Here is an 18,440-nt window from a genome sequence, read left to right on the forward strand (position 1 = left end):
GGGCTGCTTGTATCTTGGACTTTTGACCCTGTAATGGGAGGGGAGGGAGGAGAGAGAGATGGATGACAGACACCTTGACTTTCCCTTTGGCAGTACTAAGCAGAAGAGGCCCACTTTGGGGTCCACTGCTTAGAGCAGACAACATTTTTCCTTCTAAATGTGGGCCCAGCCCCAACCCTGTCCCTCCCCCATTAAGAAGCAGCAGCCACAGCCAAGTTTCAATCATTTAATTAATTAACACCTTTGAATGAAACACGCACAGAGCTTTTTCCTGTGTCTCACTCAGGCTTCAGGGAAGAGGGAATGGATTGTTTGTATAGACATATCAAAGACTCAAAAATTTAAAGAAATATATATATATATATACTTCTCTCTCTAACATTTTCATGGAAATTAAAAATCAGAGGCTTTTGGTCTTTCCATTTTCACTAGGTCAAGCTCATTTACCCAAGAGGACAAAGAAGGGTTGCCTCTTCTAGATCCTCTTCTCCTTTGTACTCTGTCCCACCCAGTGGGGAAACAAGCTCAGGAGATTCTAACTGAGGATAAGGAGCTCGAGTAACATGGGGAGAGGGGAGGGAAAGAGAGAAGGTGGGCTCTCTCCCACCTCCAGCAGTTCCAAGGCTGCTGCCAGGGCCTGGTTTCCTAGAGGCTTTGACCCAGGTCCTCATTCCCAGGGGGTTGGATCAGGAGCTCTGAGCAGAGCAGTGCTTACTGACTGTCCTTCCCGGGCTCACTGGGCATGCGCAACACAAACCCAGCAGTAGCTTGCTGTTACCCAAGAGCAAGGGAAGAATGTTGGTTTATAGCTACAGGGAGAAGACAGTAGTGAAAGAGGGCCAGAGGAACCTGGTCTCTCCTACCACATCCCCTGCGTTCCCAGCTCTTGTTCTGGGAGGGGGTCAATCTCTCTCCTTGGTGGAGGAGAAGCAGCTAAAAGCGAGGTCCCTTGCCAGGCTCAAGCCTGAGTCACCGTTAAGGAAAGAGGATGGAGATAGAAGGGGTGGCCCTGGTGGCAGCCATGCTGCTGTGGAAGTCACAGGGGCCAGTGGGGAAGCCATCTTACCTAGATAGGTGGCACAGGCTGAAAACAGAAAGGTCGTTAAAGTTCCTGGAGGAGAGAGCGGTAGAAGAGGCTGATGTCTAGGGGGCAACCACCCAACCTGCTCCCTAGGAGCACGGAATGTCCCTCTCATTGACTAGGGAAGAGCCTGGAATAGAATGCACTTTTGGCTTCCCATCCTTGTCACTCAGCATCTGCTCCCCCCAGCAGAACCACCTATGCTGAAAGGCAGCTGCAGCAAAGACATGCACGAAGACAAGGAAAGAGAAAGGTCAGACGATGAAATCCACAGGGCCAGGCCTGGGCCCCTTGCCCAACTAAGCTCCTCCCCTGCCAGACCCTCTCCTCCATCCACCTCCTCAGGACTTCCTGCAGTTGAAGGGGACCCAGCTTTGCCACAGCCCGTGGGCTTCTGCCTCTAAAGTGTCGTGCCTGCCTACCCCAACCTGATCAAATGAAAGGGGGAAAATGCTTGGCATTGCCAAGTGCCAACCGAGATGACCCCCATTCTCTTCTCCTGCTGTCTGAGGACAGAGAGCCTGTGGACCTCCCCTCTGGGTCTCTCTCCCCCGACCCATTTGGGTCTCCCACTTATCCCCTGCATGCAGCACCTGGCAGAGCCGGAAGGCAGGAGGGGTGGTTGGTGGTAAGTTGAGGCACAGGAAGGCTAACCCCCACTGCACCTTTGTGCTTTGGAATTCCACAGTCCCACTCCTGCCTCCAGCGTGGAGAAGCCTGTGGGATACAATGACTTGCCCACCTCCAAGAACTAAGAAAAGGAGCAAACTGGTTTGGTTTGGAGGGAGGGGACAGATTGGTCCCAGCTATTGGGCTGGCTACCAGGGATTGATGCTGCTGCCATGTAAACAGGCCTTTGGAATGTGGCTTCACGGGCCCTGGAGGATGGACATGCAGCCACGTTTCAAAGTGCTTTGATTCTGGACTACAGTATGTGCATGATTTGGACATGAAAAGAAAAATAAAAGAAACTCAAGTGAGGTGTTCTGCTCCCAACTCTGTGGCCTCAGGGCCAGCAGGGGGCGCAACCACCCACTCCCTCCAGCTACCTCTTCAAGATGAGGCTAAGGCCAAGACTGAAGTGGCAGCTGCCAGAGGTGAATCCATTCGGGAAAAGGCATGAGAGCTGAGTGACTCGGAGGACAGATTGACGCCAGGCTTGCATAAATATTGAAGGCGGTGAGTTAAGGCTGCAGGCATCCTCTCAATTAGGTTAAGTGTCTGCCGTATCCTTTCATCCTTGGAGCTGCTCAGGTCCCTGAGATTGTATTCCTGGGATGGGCCAGCAGTGTCAGTGAGGTGCCTAGTGGTCAGACCAGCTCTTTCTGGGGGTCTGTGGGGAAAAAGAAGGGACACTCAGCAAGGGGACCTCCTGTCTTGGTTCTGGTCACCAAAGGCCCAAGGCACATCCTCACCCCCTCAATTTACTGACCATGCGGCAGCTCTGGGTTAGACACTACAAACGTTCTGACACTCATACAGTATCACTGCCCCACACTTGACAGTGAGGAACTTGCAGCTAGGATGGGCAGGTAAAATGGCAAAGTTGGACTCCAAACTCAGTAGTTCTGACTCCAAAGCCCCACACACCATGCTCTTTCACTGTAGCTCATCAAGGGGTACAGTTCACCCTTCCCAGGCATCCTGAGACCAGAGAAGTCTTAAAGATGCAAGAGCAAGTCCTTCACGGCAGGACTTCAGATATCTATTTCCCATCACCAGTGATGGGCCCCACTGCCCACTGTACCTGAGCTAGGCAGGCCCAGCTTCTGCTCCTCTGGACCCACCAGCTGCAGGACACCTCCATTCTCCGCCAGCTCCCCCTTAGTCCTGTCCTCGGCATGGGGGAGCCCGTTGGTGGGAGGAGTAGTAAGAGGCTCAGCCCGAGGAAAGCTGGGGGAGGCAGGTACGGGGACTCCCACAGAGGGCTTGCGGGCCACGGGTGGGGGAGCCTTAAGTGGCTTCTTTGCAGCCTGGGGTGGCCGTTGCTCCGAGATGCTCCGAAGTTCAGCCACCAGATTCCGCTGAAGGTCTGCCTGGGTCTCAGGGGACACAGACCGCTCCAGCTGCAGCTTCTTAGTGCCCTTGGAGAAGATGAAGCTGGCCGTAGAGGCAGGGGACTGGGGACACCGTGGCTCTACCTCAGGTGGTCCATTGGGCTGGGCACTCACAGGGCCCTCGCTGGCAGCCAGACTGGAGGCCTTGAGTCGGACAGCAGCATGGAGCCCTGAGGAGGAGGCAGGTGCTGGGCTGGCCCGCCCTGACAGGGCCCTTCGTAGTGGCTTCTGGGGGGCCAACGGCCCTGATGCTGGGGTTGGAGCCACTGTGGGAGTGCCCACAGAGCGCAGCCGAACCATCTGCAGGAGCGAGGGCGTGACCAGAGGTGCACCAGCATCCTCCCTGGGAACCCCACTGCCCTTGTTGCAGCCCACGGGTTCTTTCCGAGGGACCTTGGCCAGAAGCCCTGTGACAGAACCAGCAGGAGGTGGGGCTGGTGGAGCTGGAGGAGGGTCTGGGGTACCATGGGGCTGGCTCTGGGAAGAGACAGTAGCTGAGGGGGGCAAAGCAGCCAGGGAGCTGACAGTTTCCGGGGGGTCTGAAGGACCTGCACACTCAGGGCCCGTCACAGAGAAAAAGGCCTCCTCAGGTGGAGGGAAGTCAGCCATGGACAGGTCCTGCTCCTCGGGTGCAGGAGGTGGCGGAGGGGGCCAGTTGGGATCTTGGAGGGGCTCCTCAGCCATCTCTGGGGCAGATGGGGCCTCCTCAACCACCTCTGGCTTCTTAGTGGGTGGGGGGGGTGGATGATAAGTGGGGGTGGGAGATGGTGGGGGTGACTGGTCTTTGGCGGCAAGGGGAGACTCCTGTGGTGGAGTCAGGGCTGTCTGGGGCGTGGGGGGGGATTCCGGACTGGCATCAGTGGTAGAGATTGGCCCAGGGACCATAGCAGGGGCAGTCGGAGCAGGGGCAGCTTGGTTAGGGCTCTTGGGCTTGGAGGGAGGTGGGGAGAAGGGGGCAGGCACCTTGGGGTGAGGAGGTATGACAAACCTGTCACCCAGGATGGTTGACATCTGTGGACCAGAGCGTTCTGAGGGGGCTGGGTCAGAGGAGGAGGAGCATAGAGACGTGAGGGAGGAGGAGACAGAGGCCCCAGGAGATCGAAGGGAAGTGACTCGCTCTGGTTTAGGGGGTTGAGCCTTGCCTGGGGAAGCAGGGGCCCCTGCTAGACCCTTGGGAGGGAGGGTAGGGGTACCACTTTGGCTCGAGTATCCACTGGAGGGTGACAGCGTCCGTTCTGGGGAGCGCGGGGGGCGCCGAGAGCCACCCGGAGATAAGCCAGGCACCCAGCTGCCTGCTGAGGTGGATGGACAAGGTGCTGCCCCCATCCCTTCTGACCCACCAGTGGTGGGCGGCCGAGGCAACTGTGGCTGCTGCTTCCGCTCAGGCTTGGGAGGCAGCCCCAAGGGCCCATCAGGTGCTGCTGAGCCCCGCTGATGGAGCGAGTGGGTCCGGCGGGGAGGTGGTGGCGGCCGCTTCAACTTACGTAGGGACACACTCCGGCCAGACAACTGCCCACTACTCCGAATGCTGACAGTGTCTGAGGCCTCAGCTGTGCTGCCCCCACTGGGAGAGCCCCTCCCGCTGCCCCCCTGGGGAGGGGGTGCCACACTATTGCTAGCCACAGAGCTCTCTGGCCGGCCCTCAGAGCCACCCTTAGAGGAAAGGGTGGAGCCATCAGACACAATGGTCTCAGAGGACTGAGAGTGGCTCCAGGTGTCACTGGAAGAGGAAGGGTGGCGGCTGTGGGGCCGTGGGCTGCAGACCGAGGAGAAGCGGCCCAGTGAGCGGACGGAGGCCGGGCTGGCCGAGAGCAGGCTGCAGCGGCTCAGTGTGCGCAGGCTGCAGCGGCCCAGGGCCACCACGTCCACCGTGGGTGGCAGCACAGCATGTGGGATCAACTTCGACAAGTAGGTAGCCTGGGGCGAGATGGACATAGCTGGGCTCATGGGCTCTGGAGGCCCTGCCCCTCCTGTCAGTCCAGGCACTGCTAGGGACATGGGTCGGGTCACTGGTGGGGGCCGGGCCCCTGTGGATCGTCCAACAAGGGTGTCATCCCGGTAAACACGGTCGATGTGGCGCTGCAGCATGGCCTCTGCCTCGGTACTGGCCTCTGCCTCCAGTGCCTGCAGGGACACCCGGGCCCCTGTCGCTGAGGCCAAGCCCACTGGGCGGCCATCCACCGTGGGGATGCGCACAGCATCCCGTGGACCAGGAGGGCGAGGAGTGCCTGGTGCCTCACGCTCAATCCGCAGGCCTAGAATGGACAGGGAGGATGTGGGAGTCAGCAGAGGGGTTGGCCAGGGCTCCCCACCCACCCCTGCTGCCCTCCTAACTGGGTGCTCACCGAGTTCCTTCTGCACGTGCTGCGGCAGTCCCAGGACGGTGCTCCGCCGCTCCCGCCGCCGGCGCCCGGACTTCCCAGATGATTTGGGAAATGAGTCATGGGGTCGGAAGGTGGAGCCTGGGGGTCAGTCCAGGGGAGAGAAACCATTAGAGCAGGTCTCAGGGCACACTGTGCAGAGCACAACCTCTGTAGAATATTAATAAGAGCTCTGCAAAAAAAGATTTCCACAGTCAAACAGGCGTGGGCAAAACTAAGTCAAACAAAGCTAGGACACTTCTTTTCTGTAAGACTTCTGGAAGGCTTTACTAGGTCAGTAATGGTCATTTCCATTTAGTGAACATTTATGATGTGTTAGCATGCTAAACACTTGGCATTCATTCCAATAACGTAAGTACTCTTATCCTCATTTTTATAGATCAAACAGAAGTTCAGAGAGGTTAAGGACTGGCCCAAGGTCACCCAGCTGGTAAGTAGCAACACCAGGCTCAAATCCAGGTTTCCTGATTCTTAACTGTCCTGCTCTGCAATTAATGTGCATTATGAACCTCCCAGAGGGTACAGTGTTTCCTGAATTCACAGAAGCACAGAGCCTTGGGAAACACTAGATTAGGAGGAAAAGGGGAAGCTGCAGGTGCTGGGACCCAGATGGTGCCCACCACCCCACTCCCTGTTCAAGAATCCCGGCTGGTGAGCAGACACCTTTGCGCTGGATCATCTCCGAGCGGATGGAGAGAGCATCCTCTGCCGTGGAGCTCTCCGCTGTGTAGGATGTGGTCTGGCTGCAGAAGGAGATACTATCTTCATCTGGCCCTGTCCGGGAGGACTGTTGAGGGAAAGAAGGGGGTCAGTCCCTGGCCTGGGACCCAGGACTACCCCAGAGGCCTGGAAGGGGCTTACTGTTGCCTCTTCAGGGCTTCCCTTTGGCACTTTTGACTCAGCTCCCCCCGCTGCCAAGCATCACCCAGCACTGAGCAGACATCAGCCAGAACAGCCCTCAGGGGTCATCTAGTCTAGGCCTTCATGAAACAGGAAGGAAACAGAGATCCAGAAGGGTTCAAAGACATACTTGCCAGAGGTCAAGCAGGGAGGGAGGAGTAGAGTCAGGACAGAGCTGGGGGCAGGGCTCACCTGGATGCTCTGGGTGTCTCCATGGTCCCAGCCACCCTTGTTCAGTTTCTGTTTTTCTGGAAGACACCAGAATGGTGTGTTGGGCTTAGCCCCTGACCTTGGGAGCTGAGAGTAGCACTGGAAGGGAGGGGGAGGTTACCTTGGTGCTGCAGGGAACGCAGCCCCTCCTGGGCCTGTGTGTGCAGCTCCTCCAGGTGAGGCGGCCGCCCACTGGGGAAGAAGACATTGTCCTGGTGCTCATCCACCACAGACCCTGGGCCCTGGCCGGGGCCTACACCCAGACGTTTGTCACCCTCAGCCTTGGCAGAGCCTAGTGGGATGGAGGAGGAAGAGAAGTGAGGCAGGCCCAAAGGCATCTGGGCCCTGGGGATGCACAGGCACCACAGCAAGGGCACCCACAGCCCCCAGACTGTACACAGCCCTGCACATACATGCAGTGCACACCTCCCCCAGTCTGTACACCCAACCCACAGTTCTGGAGCATACACGCAATACACAGCCCCCATGTACATACACAAACCACACCCCAGTGTACAGATATCTGAGTACCCACCCCATACAAAGGGCCCCACAGAGGGCACCATACTCAGGGCACACAGGCCCACTGTATATGCACACACCACCCACAGGCTTCAGCTTGTATACAATCAAACAGCACCCAAGTATAAACACATCTGGGTACCCACACCGCACACAGGGGCCCACATGGAGCACACCCAATCCTTGTGTATACACACAATATCCACAGTCCCCATTCTATACATACACAAACAGTACTCAAATATACATACAACTGTGTATCCACACATCACTCAGGGGACCATGGAAGACACCCCAGAATACACACAGCCCGTAGCAAATACACTTCTCGTCTCCAGATCCCAAGCTCCATTTTACAGGAAAACAAACCACCCTTTTTGTTCACCCTCTTGGCCCAGGTCCAGAAAGAAGACACACAGAACACTAGGAAGGGGTGGCAGTTTGCAGGGGTCATAACGAGATCCCCAGGAAGTTCTGGGGGGAGGGACAAACCAGGTATATGGCCTCTTGGGTCCCCTACTCACCCATGTGGCTGTCCCTTAGTGGAAGGATGGGGCAGGGCAGGGGAGGAGGACCCAGGCCCCTCTACCCCTAGCCAAGGCAACTCTATCCTCTCTTGGGGGAACAGCCCCAGGTATCCCCCTCTCCCGGAGGCCCCAGCCCCTGGTGCAGAGGAGCTAGGGATCTATTACAAAGGATCCTGTTACAGGCCCCGCCCATGGGGGAGCTGGTCATCTAATCCCGGGAATGGGGGGCTGTGTCAGCACTTTGCAGCCCCAGCCCCCCTTTAAAAGGAACCCACAACATAAGCAAAAGCGCTGGCAGGGTCATGTGACCCTGGCAGCACCTTATAGAGGGGCAGGAACAAAACAAGCCCTTTAAAGGGCGACGCCGCAGGATGCCCCAGGATCGGGGTCTTCAGTTCAGACACCTGCCCTTTCCTCCTTCCTCAGACCATTCTTCAACAGCCAGCTCCTGCCCCAAGGAATCCACAGGAATCCCACAAAGTCAGAGCTGGGAGGTCTCCCAGGAATCCATCCAGTTGAGTCTCACCTAATCCCCCGATTTTACAAGTTGGGAAAACAGGCTCAAAGAAGAAAGGCCTTGCCAAGGTCACCCGCAAATCACAGTCAGACAGAGCCCGGATTAAACTCCAGGTTCCCAGAGGGGGCTCCTGGATCACAGTCAGATGGGGACCCTCTAGCCCCCACATCTTACTCCAGGCCTAGGTGAAGGAAGCCCAGCTCCTAGGAGAAGGAAGTTGCATAGGCCCCTCTCTCCAAAACTTCTCCCCGGGGCATCTAAACAGGATTTCACTGATCATGCTCCCCAGCTTCCAGGGGCACCACATTCCTCTCTACTCTGCTCCCCACATGCCATCTTCCCACACACACTGACTGACCTGGGAGGGGGTGCCCCACGTCTCGGAACTGAGGTATTGGGATGTACCCAGTGAGGTGTGGGTACTCCTGGAGGGAGGCAGTCTCACCCAAGGGCTGCAGGCTTCAAGGTCAGAGCCACCCGGATCCATCCTCCCAAACGCAAGCAGGGCCCAGACAAAGGCAGCGGGAGAGCGGCTGGACAAAGGCTCAGGCGGACAGGGGAGTCTGGCCTCATGACGAGCCCCATCCCCCACCCATTACCCTTCCCCAGCCTGGATCCCCTACTACAGAAGGGTCTGGCAAACGGAGGTGTCGGGGATCCCTCCTCTCCCCCCCGCAGCCACACCCACTCACCCTTCTTCTTAAAGAGGCCGAGGAGTGCCGGGAGGTGGCGGCCCAGGAACACCACCATGACTGCGGGCGCCACTCGGACCGTCCCCTATCCCGACCTCTCCAGAAAGCTGGGCGACGCCTTCACTATAACCCGGCACTGAGGGGATGCGAGGCCACCCGCCCAGCCGCAGAGCAGCAGCTCCAGGCAGAGGAGGGGGAGGGGCCGCTCCTCGCAGGTCCTCCTCCCACCTTCGCACTGAGCCCGCCCACACGCCGACCCCGCCCCTCAAGCGGAGGGCAGAGGCAGGGGCCATCCCAGGCTCTGAGGGGGAAACTGAGGCCTGGAGTCTGTGGGTGCTCACCGCTGGTGGAGAGGATGACTGGGGGGGCCGAAGACACTCGATTCCAGGGGCAGACCACTAACCCTATCCCCAAGTCCTTTTCAACTCAGGAGCCAGAACTAAGGCAGGGGACCCGCTGCCAGATGGTAGGTGGAAGAGCCAGTAGACTAGACTTGGCATGGTGCCCACCCCCAAGTCTTCCTTGCTGGGGAGGGTAATTCCCAAGGGAAGGAGCTTAGCGCATGGAGCAGCCAGGTAGAAGCCCAGGACTGCCTGTGGGGAGGGCAAGGCCACTGGCTGAGGGCCCAGGAGGGGTGGGAGCCAGCCCAGGACACAGCACTGGGAAGACACCAAGATGCCCAGAGCAGAATCACAGTGGCTGGAGGTAATAACCCCTCACGTGTATGTTCAGCCTCACACTTTCCAAAGGACTTTCTCCCACTTTGGTAATGTGGCATCAGTAGCCCAGAGAAGCACTGTGAACTCCAAGGTCACACAGCAGCAGCAGGCCTTCAAGGCAGACCTCCTGCTCCTCCAACCCAGGATTCTTCCCATTCTCCTCACTCTGTGACTCAGTGACTCTGCTGGATCACTAGGTGGGGACAACAGAATTAGCCAAGAAACAGCTCATAGGTAAGGGCAGTAAGTGTCGGGGGGTGGGGAGGGTGTACCTGGAAGGAAGTCAGGTCCAGGTTCTAGTCCAGCTCCACCACACACAAGTCACGAGTTCATATGGAAACAAGGCCAATAACTCCTCTTTATAAGATTGCTATATCCACTCACTCAATCAGCAAATCTTTATTAGGCTAGTGTTGGGGGCTACGGCTATGGAAGAGAACTATCTCCTTCACCAGTATATTCCTAGTGCCTACATCAGTGCCTGGCACACACTCTGAGTTCAATAAATAGTTGATGAATACATGAATGAGGTAAACTAACTATAACTTTAGACAGTGAAGACCGCGGAGCTGTGACAGGAAGGCGGTACCTTTGGGGGCATCAAGGAAAGCCTCTCTAAGGAAAGGCCATTGGAACTGAGACCTAAAGAATAAGGAGCCAGCCAGGGCAAGTGCTGGGCACTGAGCCTTCTAGACAGACGCAACAGCAAAGGCCTGGAGGCAGGACTGGTGAGTTTCCCAGAACAGAGAGGAGGCCAGTGTGGTTGGAACATTGTGAGCAAGGGAGAGAATGGCAAGAGGGGAGAGGGCAGGAGGGGAGAGGGCAGGAGCCAGGCCAGGTAGGGCCCCACAGGCCTTGGCAGAGTCTGGATTTTATTCCAAGAGCCCCAGAAGGTCAGTATGAAGGTGAAGCTGGGTGGTGACAGTGTTAAAAGAGATCCCCTGACAACTCCAAAAAGAGTAGCTTGAGACTGTGGAAGAGAAAGTCTGTGAGCTACACAGTGCTGTCCCCCAAACGCGCCTGACACCCCTCTCTCCCAGCACCTGTCCCTGCGCGTCCCCAAGGATCTAAGCATTCATAGCGGCTCCTTCCCCATTTGCTGCCCCACCTCTCCGAGACCAGCCGAGCAGAAGGCTGAGTCCTTGCTCTCTGGAGAACAAAGTTCTGTGGAGCTGGAGAGTGCATATCCACAACTCATTGAAATCTAAACAACAAGCCTAAGAAGTAGGCTCTTTTATCCCCATTTTACAGAGGAGGAAATGGAGGCCAGAGTGGGCAAGCATTATAAAGCGGTAAATGGGGTGGCATTTGCATTCAAGACAACTTGAATCCAAAAGCCACAGTCTGTGTGCTGTGCCAGCTAAACCTGACCTCCCCTCCAAAGAAGGCAGCAGGACTCTATCATCCCCACGAGTTCAGGGTTGCTTGACCACGTCCTCCACTCCTCTCTCTCAGGCCAGACCCATCCACCCCTCTTATTAGTCCCACTCCAACAGAAAAGAGCAGCAGACTGACACTTGTAATTAATTCATGCCAGCCACCATGCCAGGTGCGGCTGGAAGGCAAAGTCTCTGCCCTCATGGGTCTTACAACAGCCCTTGGAGGAGGTCTTTGAAGACACTCTCCTGGAAATTGTCCATGGACCTGTGAGGCTCAGAGAGCCAGGTGACCTCCCAAGCTCTGGCTGCCTCCAAAACTGGAGCTTTAACCATGCAGGACACAGTCATCCGCAGCTTCCCCCTAACCAGGGACACTAAGGGCTGAGCTCCAAGTCCGGTCGGGGAACACCAGCTCATCAAGGTCTCAGGTCCACAGCTGGCAGTCAGGGCCACAGCTGCAAATTCCCAGTCTGATCCAAGGCTCTCACACTTGATAACATCCGGTTGCCCCAGCAACACCCCACCCCCCACCCACCCACAGCATGGCCAGCACTCCAGGCTTCTCAGAGCCACCCCAGGCACAGGTCTATACACCTGTGGCTTGCTTGGGGCAGAGCTCAGCAACCTGAGTCTCAGGTGGAGGGCAGGGACCTCACAAAGAAACTGAGGCCCAGACAGTGGAAGGACCTTGCCCAAGGCCACACCTTGAGTCCGTGTTCCAGGACCTTCACAGTCCAGAGGCGCGCAACCTGTGGCTGAGGCTCACCCAGCAGCCTCCGCCTTCCCCTCCTCCCCCACCTGCCTGAGGGAGGAGGCTTCCCAGAGCTGAGAAGATAACTTGCTCCTGGCCACGCCCCTAACACGCAGGGCACACCAGGAGGCACACATGCAAACTCCTGAGCTCAGATACAGTCCCCGAGCAGAGCTATGCAGCACGCACCTCCATAATGTCACTGGGGCCACCCTCACAGGTGGGCACTCTCAGGACCACGTCCACAAAGCACACCCAGGCCACGCTAGTCCGTGTCCTCCTCACGCACGAGTGCCACTGCACAGACTCAGCAGGGCCCTGCCAGGTGGCTGCATGTACACGAAGGTGGGTGCATTACCCACCACTCTGGGGCTTTCCTGAGCCTGGGGACAGGGAGAAATGGGGGACGGGCCCCCACCCCCCAAGGCCATGTGCACATTTGTGCACATGCGTACCCACTGTCTTGGCAACATCCTCCATGGGGTGAGGTCTCAACCTGCCCCATTCCAGAACAAGGGGCGGGCATTGCGGCGCGCCCACAGCCAGGCAGGCCTGACTCAGGGGAGAGGAATGAGGGGGGAGGGCACAGCTGCCCAGGTGGCCTCGCTCAGGAGCTGAAACCCTCCAGAACTGACCCTGCCCCCAGCACCTCCTCACCCGCCGTGGCTTAACTGCCCCTGCCCAGCCCAGGAGCCAGGATTCAGGGCGTTCAGAGGCCCTAAGCCTCAACCCCTCACTGTACCTGTTAACAAATCAAGGCACAGAGTGGTGCCAGGGCCTTCCCACAGGAGCAGAACCCAGGGTATATAAAAATTTTCTTCTTTTAGAAGCAGGACAAAGGGAAGTGAATGTAACACAAACTTCCAGCTGGAGGCACTTTACAGCTCTCTAAACACTCTCTTCTACCGTGCAGCAGAACACCTAATAAGAAACCTGAAAGGTGCAGTGACCTCCCCTTTTTACAATCGAGCACAAGGAGGCTTGAGGGAAAGTGACTTGCTCAAGGTCACCCAACCAGGAAGTGGCTGAGCCCACAGTGGAACCTGGGTCTCACTCCAAAGGCCTTAGTGGCCCCAAGTCTGAGGAGGCTCAGGGGTCAAGGAGGCTGCAGCCCTCAAGAGGGGCAGTTCTGCGCCCCACCTCTGCAGAAGGGGAATCTCCCTCCTGCCTTCCCTCCATGGGAAGCCCCGCCCCAGCGTGGGCAGAGCTGACAAGCCGGTTCTAAGGTAAATATTGGGGGGCAGGGAGTGCCTGGGACAGGGAGGGGAGGATCCCATCCTATAGACGCCTGGGGGAACGGGCAGCAGTGGAGGGAGGAATTAGATACGATAATATTAATAAATGTCATAATGAGTTTCCGGGTCAGTTTCTGCTCCCCAAAATGACATAATAATCTCTTTCCACCAGGGTGCAATTCTGACTTTCCAAAGTCCCTTCCTTTGTTCCTTCAAGGCATAACTCCTCATTTTATAGATGCAGGAGAGGCAGCCACCATGGAGCCAGGAGAGGAAAAGACCGGGAGTCAGGAGGTCTGGATCCCAGGCCTTGAACAAATCAGTCAGCCTCTCTGGGCCTCAGTCTCCTCATCTTTAAAATGGGACTAATACCTACCTCAGGGAGTGCCTGGAAAAGTTAAAGAAGGCCATGCAGCCAAGTGTCAACACAAACTGTTGTAATCAGTGGGAGCTTCTGCCTCTCCGGGCAAGGGTAGGTAAAGGGCCCTCTCACGCCCTTCTGCCTTCCTACTTACTACACAACGAGAACGAACTAGCACTTACTGAATGCCAATTGATTGAGACACACATGGTGTCCCTAAATCTCCCTCACCATACAGAGGCACTCCGAGGGTCAGTGACTTGCCCAGGGTCACACAGCTAGTAATGCAGAGTCAGGATGTGAGACCAGCTCTGACTGGCTGCAAAATCATGTTCTTCCCAGATTAGTGGTTACCGGAGAGGAAGGCGGTTGGGGGATGGGCATAAGGGGTGAAGGGGCACATATATATGGTGACTGACAAATAATAATGTACAACTGAAATTTCACAATGTTATAAACTATTATGACCTCAATAAAATTAAAAAAAAAAATCATGTTCTCCCCATGCCACCAGAGGCCTCCTCTCCCACCCACTTCCGGAGCTCTCTTCAAGTCTCAAGCAGAGTTAAGGACCATTATTAAGATAAGGTCTGATAAGGGACACTTAACATCAGCTCTCTATCAGCCCCTCAGTGACCTCGCCCTCTCTGGCGGCCCTAACCCCCTTGTTTGTGAGAGAAGGGAATTGCGAGCCCAGACCACATATCCCACTGCCCTGGGAGTCAGGAGTCCCAGGTTTGAACTCGTACCGCCCCTTAGTTATGGCGTGACCCCGAGCCAGGCACGGCCCCTTTCTGGGCCTCAGATTCTCCATCTGTGAGGTGGGAGGGTGGGAGAAGCGATCTCTAAAGAGCATGCATGACTCTGCCCCTAGAAGCAGGGCAGTGGTCCCCCACTTTGGGTCAGGGCCTGGAGCAGCAAGGAGGTTCAGCTTATCTCAAAGCCCTCAGACCAGAGAGGGCTGGGCCAGCCCCTTATCTGGAAGCCCAGAGCTCCCCACAAGCAAGTCCGGACAAACAGTTGGTCACAAGTCTCCCCCCGATGAAGGGGGAGGAGACAGAGGGAAAAGCTGGGGGGGAGGGGGGTAGAGGAGCAGGCCTTCTCCCAGCTGTGGGGCCTACCAAAGACCCCTGGCGTTCCAGTTCAAGGCAGGGGAGGGATGGAAAGAATTCCAGGGAGTCTGACTCCACCAACAACTCAGTCCCTTCCCTCTGTCTCTTCATCTGCATGATGGGAACAATAAACCCAAGCAAGAGGGCCGTGTGTGTACCTGACAGTGCAATGCACGGGAACTGGAGGAGGGTGGTGTGGTGGGGTGCTCTCTGGGCTCCCAACTCCTATCCTCCACCATTCCCCGAACCTGCCCGGGACCAAGTGCCCAGCTGGCCTGGGGAGGGGAGGGTTGAGCTGGATTCCTGACAACCAAGGCTGATCCATCTCAGCAGGCTACAGTGTCTTTCCAGTGGTGGGGAGGCCTCTCCCGGTTTGCCCTCAGCCCTCACCCTTCTCTGCTGTCCAAGGGCACTGGATCCATGGGGACCCACCCTTCCTTGAATCTCAGTTTCCCCCTCCTACTTCCCACCTGCTCCCTCTCAGAGCCCTTGGGGCTTCCACCCCTGCCTCTCCCCTGCAGCACTTCCTCCACTTGTGCTCCCTACAGAGCCCAAACCCTCCAGGGCCTCAGGCTTTCTTTGCCCAGAGGAGCTGCAGGCCCTTCAATCTAAGAGGCAACCCATCTATCCCTAAACTGATGAAGGGCACAGACTTTGGAATCTGACAGGCTTGGGTTTGACTGAATCCCAGTTCCGCCATCTCCTTGCTGAGTGGCTTTGGGCAAGTGGCTTCACTTCTCTAGAGCTCCAGCTTCCTCATCTGTAATAATAGGGGAGAATAGTAGCTTCTAGCTTGTAAGACTGCTGGAGGACAAATAGATTAATCGATGTAAGGGGTTAGCATACGGTCTTAGTATCCTGCTAGCGTCCCCCAGCCAAGCAGCCTCAAGCAGAGCCTTCACAGCCCTCTCTGGCCCTTACTCCCAGCATCAGATTAATCCCAGGTCCCATCCCTTCTGACACCTCCTCTGCAGTCTCTGCAGCTGCCACTCCTCTCCACTCCCACAGCTCCCACCCTGTCCCCAGTCCTCACCTCATCACCTCTCCCCTGGATTACTGCAACAGCTCCAGACTGCTCCTTGAGCTTCCACTCTCACCACCCCCCCCCCCCCACCCCCCAACTTGTTCTGCCTGCCCCCACCCCCACCCTGAAGCCATCTTCCTAATGCCTCACTTTCATAGGCCCCTCCCTTACTCAAACACCTTCCCTGGCTCCCTATGGCCAGTAGACTCCAGCCCCCTCAGCTTGCCTTGCATTCTTTCCCTCATCCTCTCAGGGACTAATCACATGTACTCAAGCCCCTGCCCCAGACCAGGGCCTGTGACAGCAGAGGCTGAGGCCGGAGAGACCTGAGAATCCTTGGCATGAGTCAAACCCAAGGGATTGACCATCTCCTCAGTTTCCTAAAAACTGGCCCCAACCCAAAAGCCTTTTGCTATATAGCCTAGAATGTTCCCCAACCTCCCCTCCCCTCCCCCACTTCCTTCTCTGTTGCCTTGACATTGTTTTCTGGTTTTTTAGGAACATCTTAAAGCCTGATGGACCCTTGAGTTGCAGCAGGAGCTGGAAGAGCACAGGACTGCTAGAAGCGGCTGAAGGCCAGCAGGCAGGAACTGCCAACACAGCTGTCTTCATCTTTCTCTCCCCCACCACAAATGGTCACAAGTCTGGACCCACAGTTGGTTTTCAGGAAACCATCAGATCAGAGTGGCCGGGGGAGGGCAGATGAAGAGCGCAGCCCAGCCCCAGCCCCAGCCCCACTCCCTCAGTGCAGAGTCGAAGAGCAGAAGTAGGTGGGCACTGGCCTGATTTCAGGACTGCTGAGGCAAGCAGTACTGGAAGGTCCTGGACTCTCTCAACTCACCTTCTGAGGAACCCTCAGAGATCCTACCGGAAGTTCATTAACCCTTTTCCTATTGTTATCTCAATTATCATTACTATTCCTCAAACCACCACAGGCAAATGACCTTGGACAAGCCCCCCCTTCTCTAGGCCTCAGTCTCTTCATCCACAAAATGGCTAGCCAGGGCTGTAAGGGTTCCAGAAGCCACCTAAGCTAAGCCCCTCTCATTTCACAGGCAAGGCCCCCTGTAGTAGCCAGGGAGGTCCAGAGAAGTGAAAGCAATCTGCTCAAGGTCACCAGAGCCACACTGAGAACGCAGACCCCCTAATTCCCAGCCCAGGCTCTTTCTATCCCCCGAGTGGAGAGATGAGATCACCAGGCTCAGTTCTGAACCTCTAGGAATGTGGGCCAGCCTGGGAAGACGTGGGTGGATTCTCCCACTACAGCAGGGGGCCCCCACCCCACCTCCTCCACGATTCTCTCACTCCCCAAAATGAGCAGGTATCCGTCTCTGTCAGAGACCCCTTTTCCTGGGGGGCGGTGAAACCACCACGCTACCCCTGCTCCATCTCTGGATTCACCAGGTGAGGGAACTAGGCACCCTCAACAGCTTCTCCTCCAGCACCCCCTGGGACTCTGCGGGATACCCTGAACTGCCGCACCCGCTGGAGGAAACCAGGAATCTTGTCTCCCAGCCCTGGGGTTGGAGGCCTTCCCCATTCTCCCCACCTCCCCCCAACTTGGAGGTTGGAATGTGACCCGCGGAGGGATCCCGCAGCACGCTGGGAAGGGCTGCGTTCCAGCTCGGTGGCTGCACTGAAAAGGGGGAGATGCGGCAGCGACCACGGGGGCGGGGGCAAGGGGGACGGAGAGAGGCAGCAGCGGCGGCGCGGATGGGGGTGGGGAGAGAGCCCAGAAAACCAGTCCGACTCCCGATCGTGCCAGATGGAGGCGGCCCGGAGCCTCCAGCCCCCCGTTTCCTGCTTCTCCCCTCCACCTTTGTCTCCCCTCCCTCCAGCAAACTTTCAGGCTGTTGGGGGCTAAAGCCTGGGGAACGTGTGTGTATGTACAAGTGCCTTCGGGTCTTTGAGCCTGAGTGTGTATCTGGTTGGTTGTGCAGTTTGGAACCCGTGTGTACATCTGTGTGCCTAAGACGCTAGGCAGCTGTACCTACATGACTGATGTGTGTATACGACCGTGTGTCTGAATCTGCGCGTGTGGTATAGTTCGTGCGGCTCTGTAAACCGTATGCACAGGTATATGTACAGTGTCTGGAGATCCGTGCGTCTTACAGGGATGATGTGGGTGTTTGTGTATGTGATTCTGTGTCTGCATGTCCGTACATCTGAGTGGGCGTTGTGTGACTGTGTAAATTGTGAACATGTACGTGTGTTCGCCCGTGGGTATTCGTGTGTGTGTGTGCATGTGAGGGGTGGGGTCTGTGCGGGGGATTCCTGGCCCTCCCACCCCCACCAGGTCCCGGGAGGGGGCAGCAGCGGTGGCGGCGGCTGCGGCAGGGAGACCCTCCTCCCCGCCTGCCCCGCCCCCACCCCCGGCCCCTACCTGCCGGCCGCTTCGCCGACCGCCCGAACCGCCAGAAACTGCGGACCCGGGGGCCGCTGGGGGCCTTCCTCTTGTGGTGTGAGTTGCCCATGGCGGGCACAGGAGCCGGCGCGGGAACCCGAGCACAGCCCAACCAGCCCGGCCACCGGGCCCGCAACCGGGGCAGGGAGGCAGCGAGACGCGCGGGCGGCCACCGCAGGCGCCCCCAGCCCCAGCTTGGCCACGCCCCCGGGTTCTGCGGCCAATGGTCGGACCAGGGGCGGGGCCGGAGGGGGCGGGGCCTGGTGCGCGTCCCGTAGGCTCCGCCCCTCCTAGGACCTGGGAGACCGGCTGAGCCGCCCCGCCCAGAGTGCTCCGGAAAGGCCCGGCCTATCCAGGTGGGGCAGGCAGGCGGCCTGCTCTCCCGGCCCAGGAGCCGCCTCTCTGAGGACTGCAGTGGAGCCAAGAGACGAGGGGACGGACTCCAGCAGGCGGAGTCCGGAGCCCTGCTGCTGCTTGGGCCCACCAACCACCACCCCGTGTCTCTGTGCCTGTGTGTACAAAAGTATGGATCTGACTGTATTTCTGTAGTAACGGTGTTCAAAGTAAT

At 57.4% G+C, this 18,440-nt stretch overlaps 1 protein-coding gene across 2 annotated transcripts; it reads right to left on the reverse strand.

Annotated features, from left to right (window-relative positions):
* Positions 1-212: 212 nt before the first annotated feature.
* Positions 213-18,227, reverse strand: KIAA1522 (KIAA1522 ortholog). Of its 2 annotated transcripts, none has more exons than XM_046662272.1 (7): positions 17,852-18,227; positions 6,751-6,921; positions 6,612-6,667; positions 6,183-6,306; positions 5,484-5,600; positions 2,829-5,393; positions 213-2,414 (listed from the first exon to the last, which is right to left on the reverse strand). In XM_046662272.1, exons 1-7 carry the CDS (start codon positions 17,940-17,942, stop codon positions 2,392-2,394), a joined length of 3,147 nt encoding a protein of 1,048 aa, XP_046518228.1. In that variant the 5' UTR covers positions 17,943-18,227; the 3' UTR covers positions 213-2,391. The 2 variants fall into 2 exon arrangements, with proteins under 2 accessions (XP_046518228.1, XP_046518229.1); XM_046662273.1 differs by lacking the exon at positions 17,852-18,227 and adding an exon at positions 8,888-11,331.
* Positions 18,228-18,440: the final 213 nt, after the last annotated feature.

Source organism: Equus quagga, chromosome 5, assembly GCF_021613505.1.
Source record: "Equus quagga isolate Etosha38 chromosome 5, UCLA_HA_Equagga_1.0, whole genome shotgun sequence".
Classification (NCBI taxonomy): Eukaryota; Metazoa; Chordata; class Mammalia; order Perissodactyla; family Equidae; genus Equus; species Equus quagga.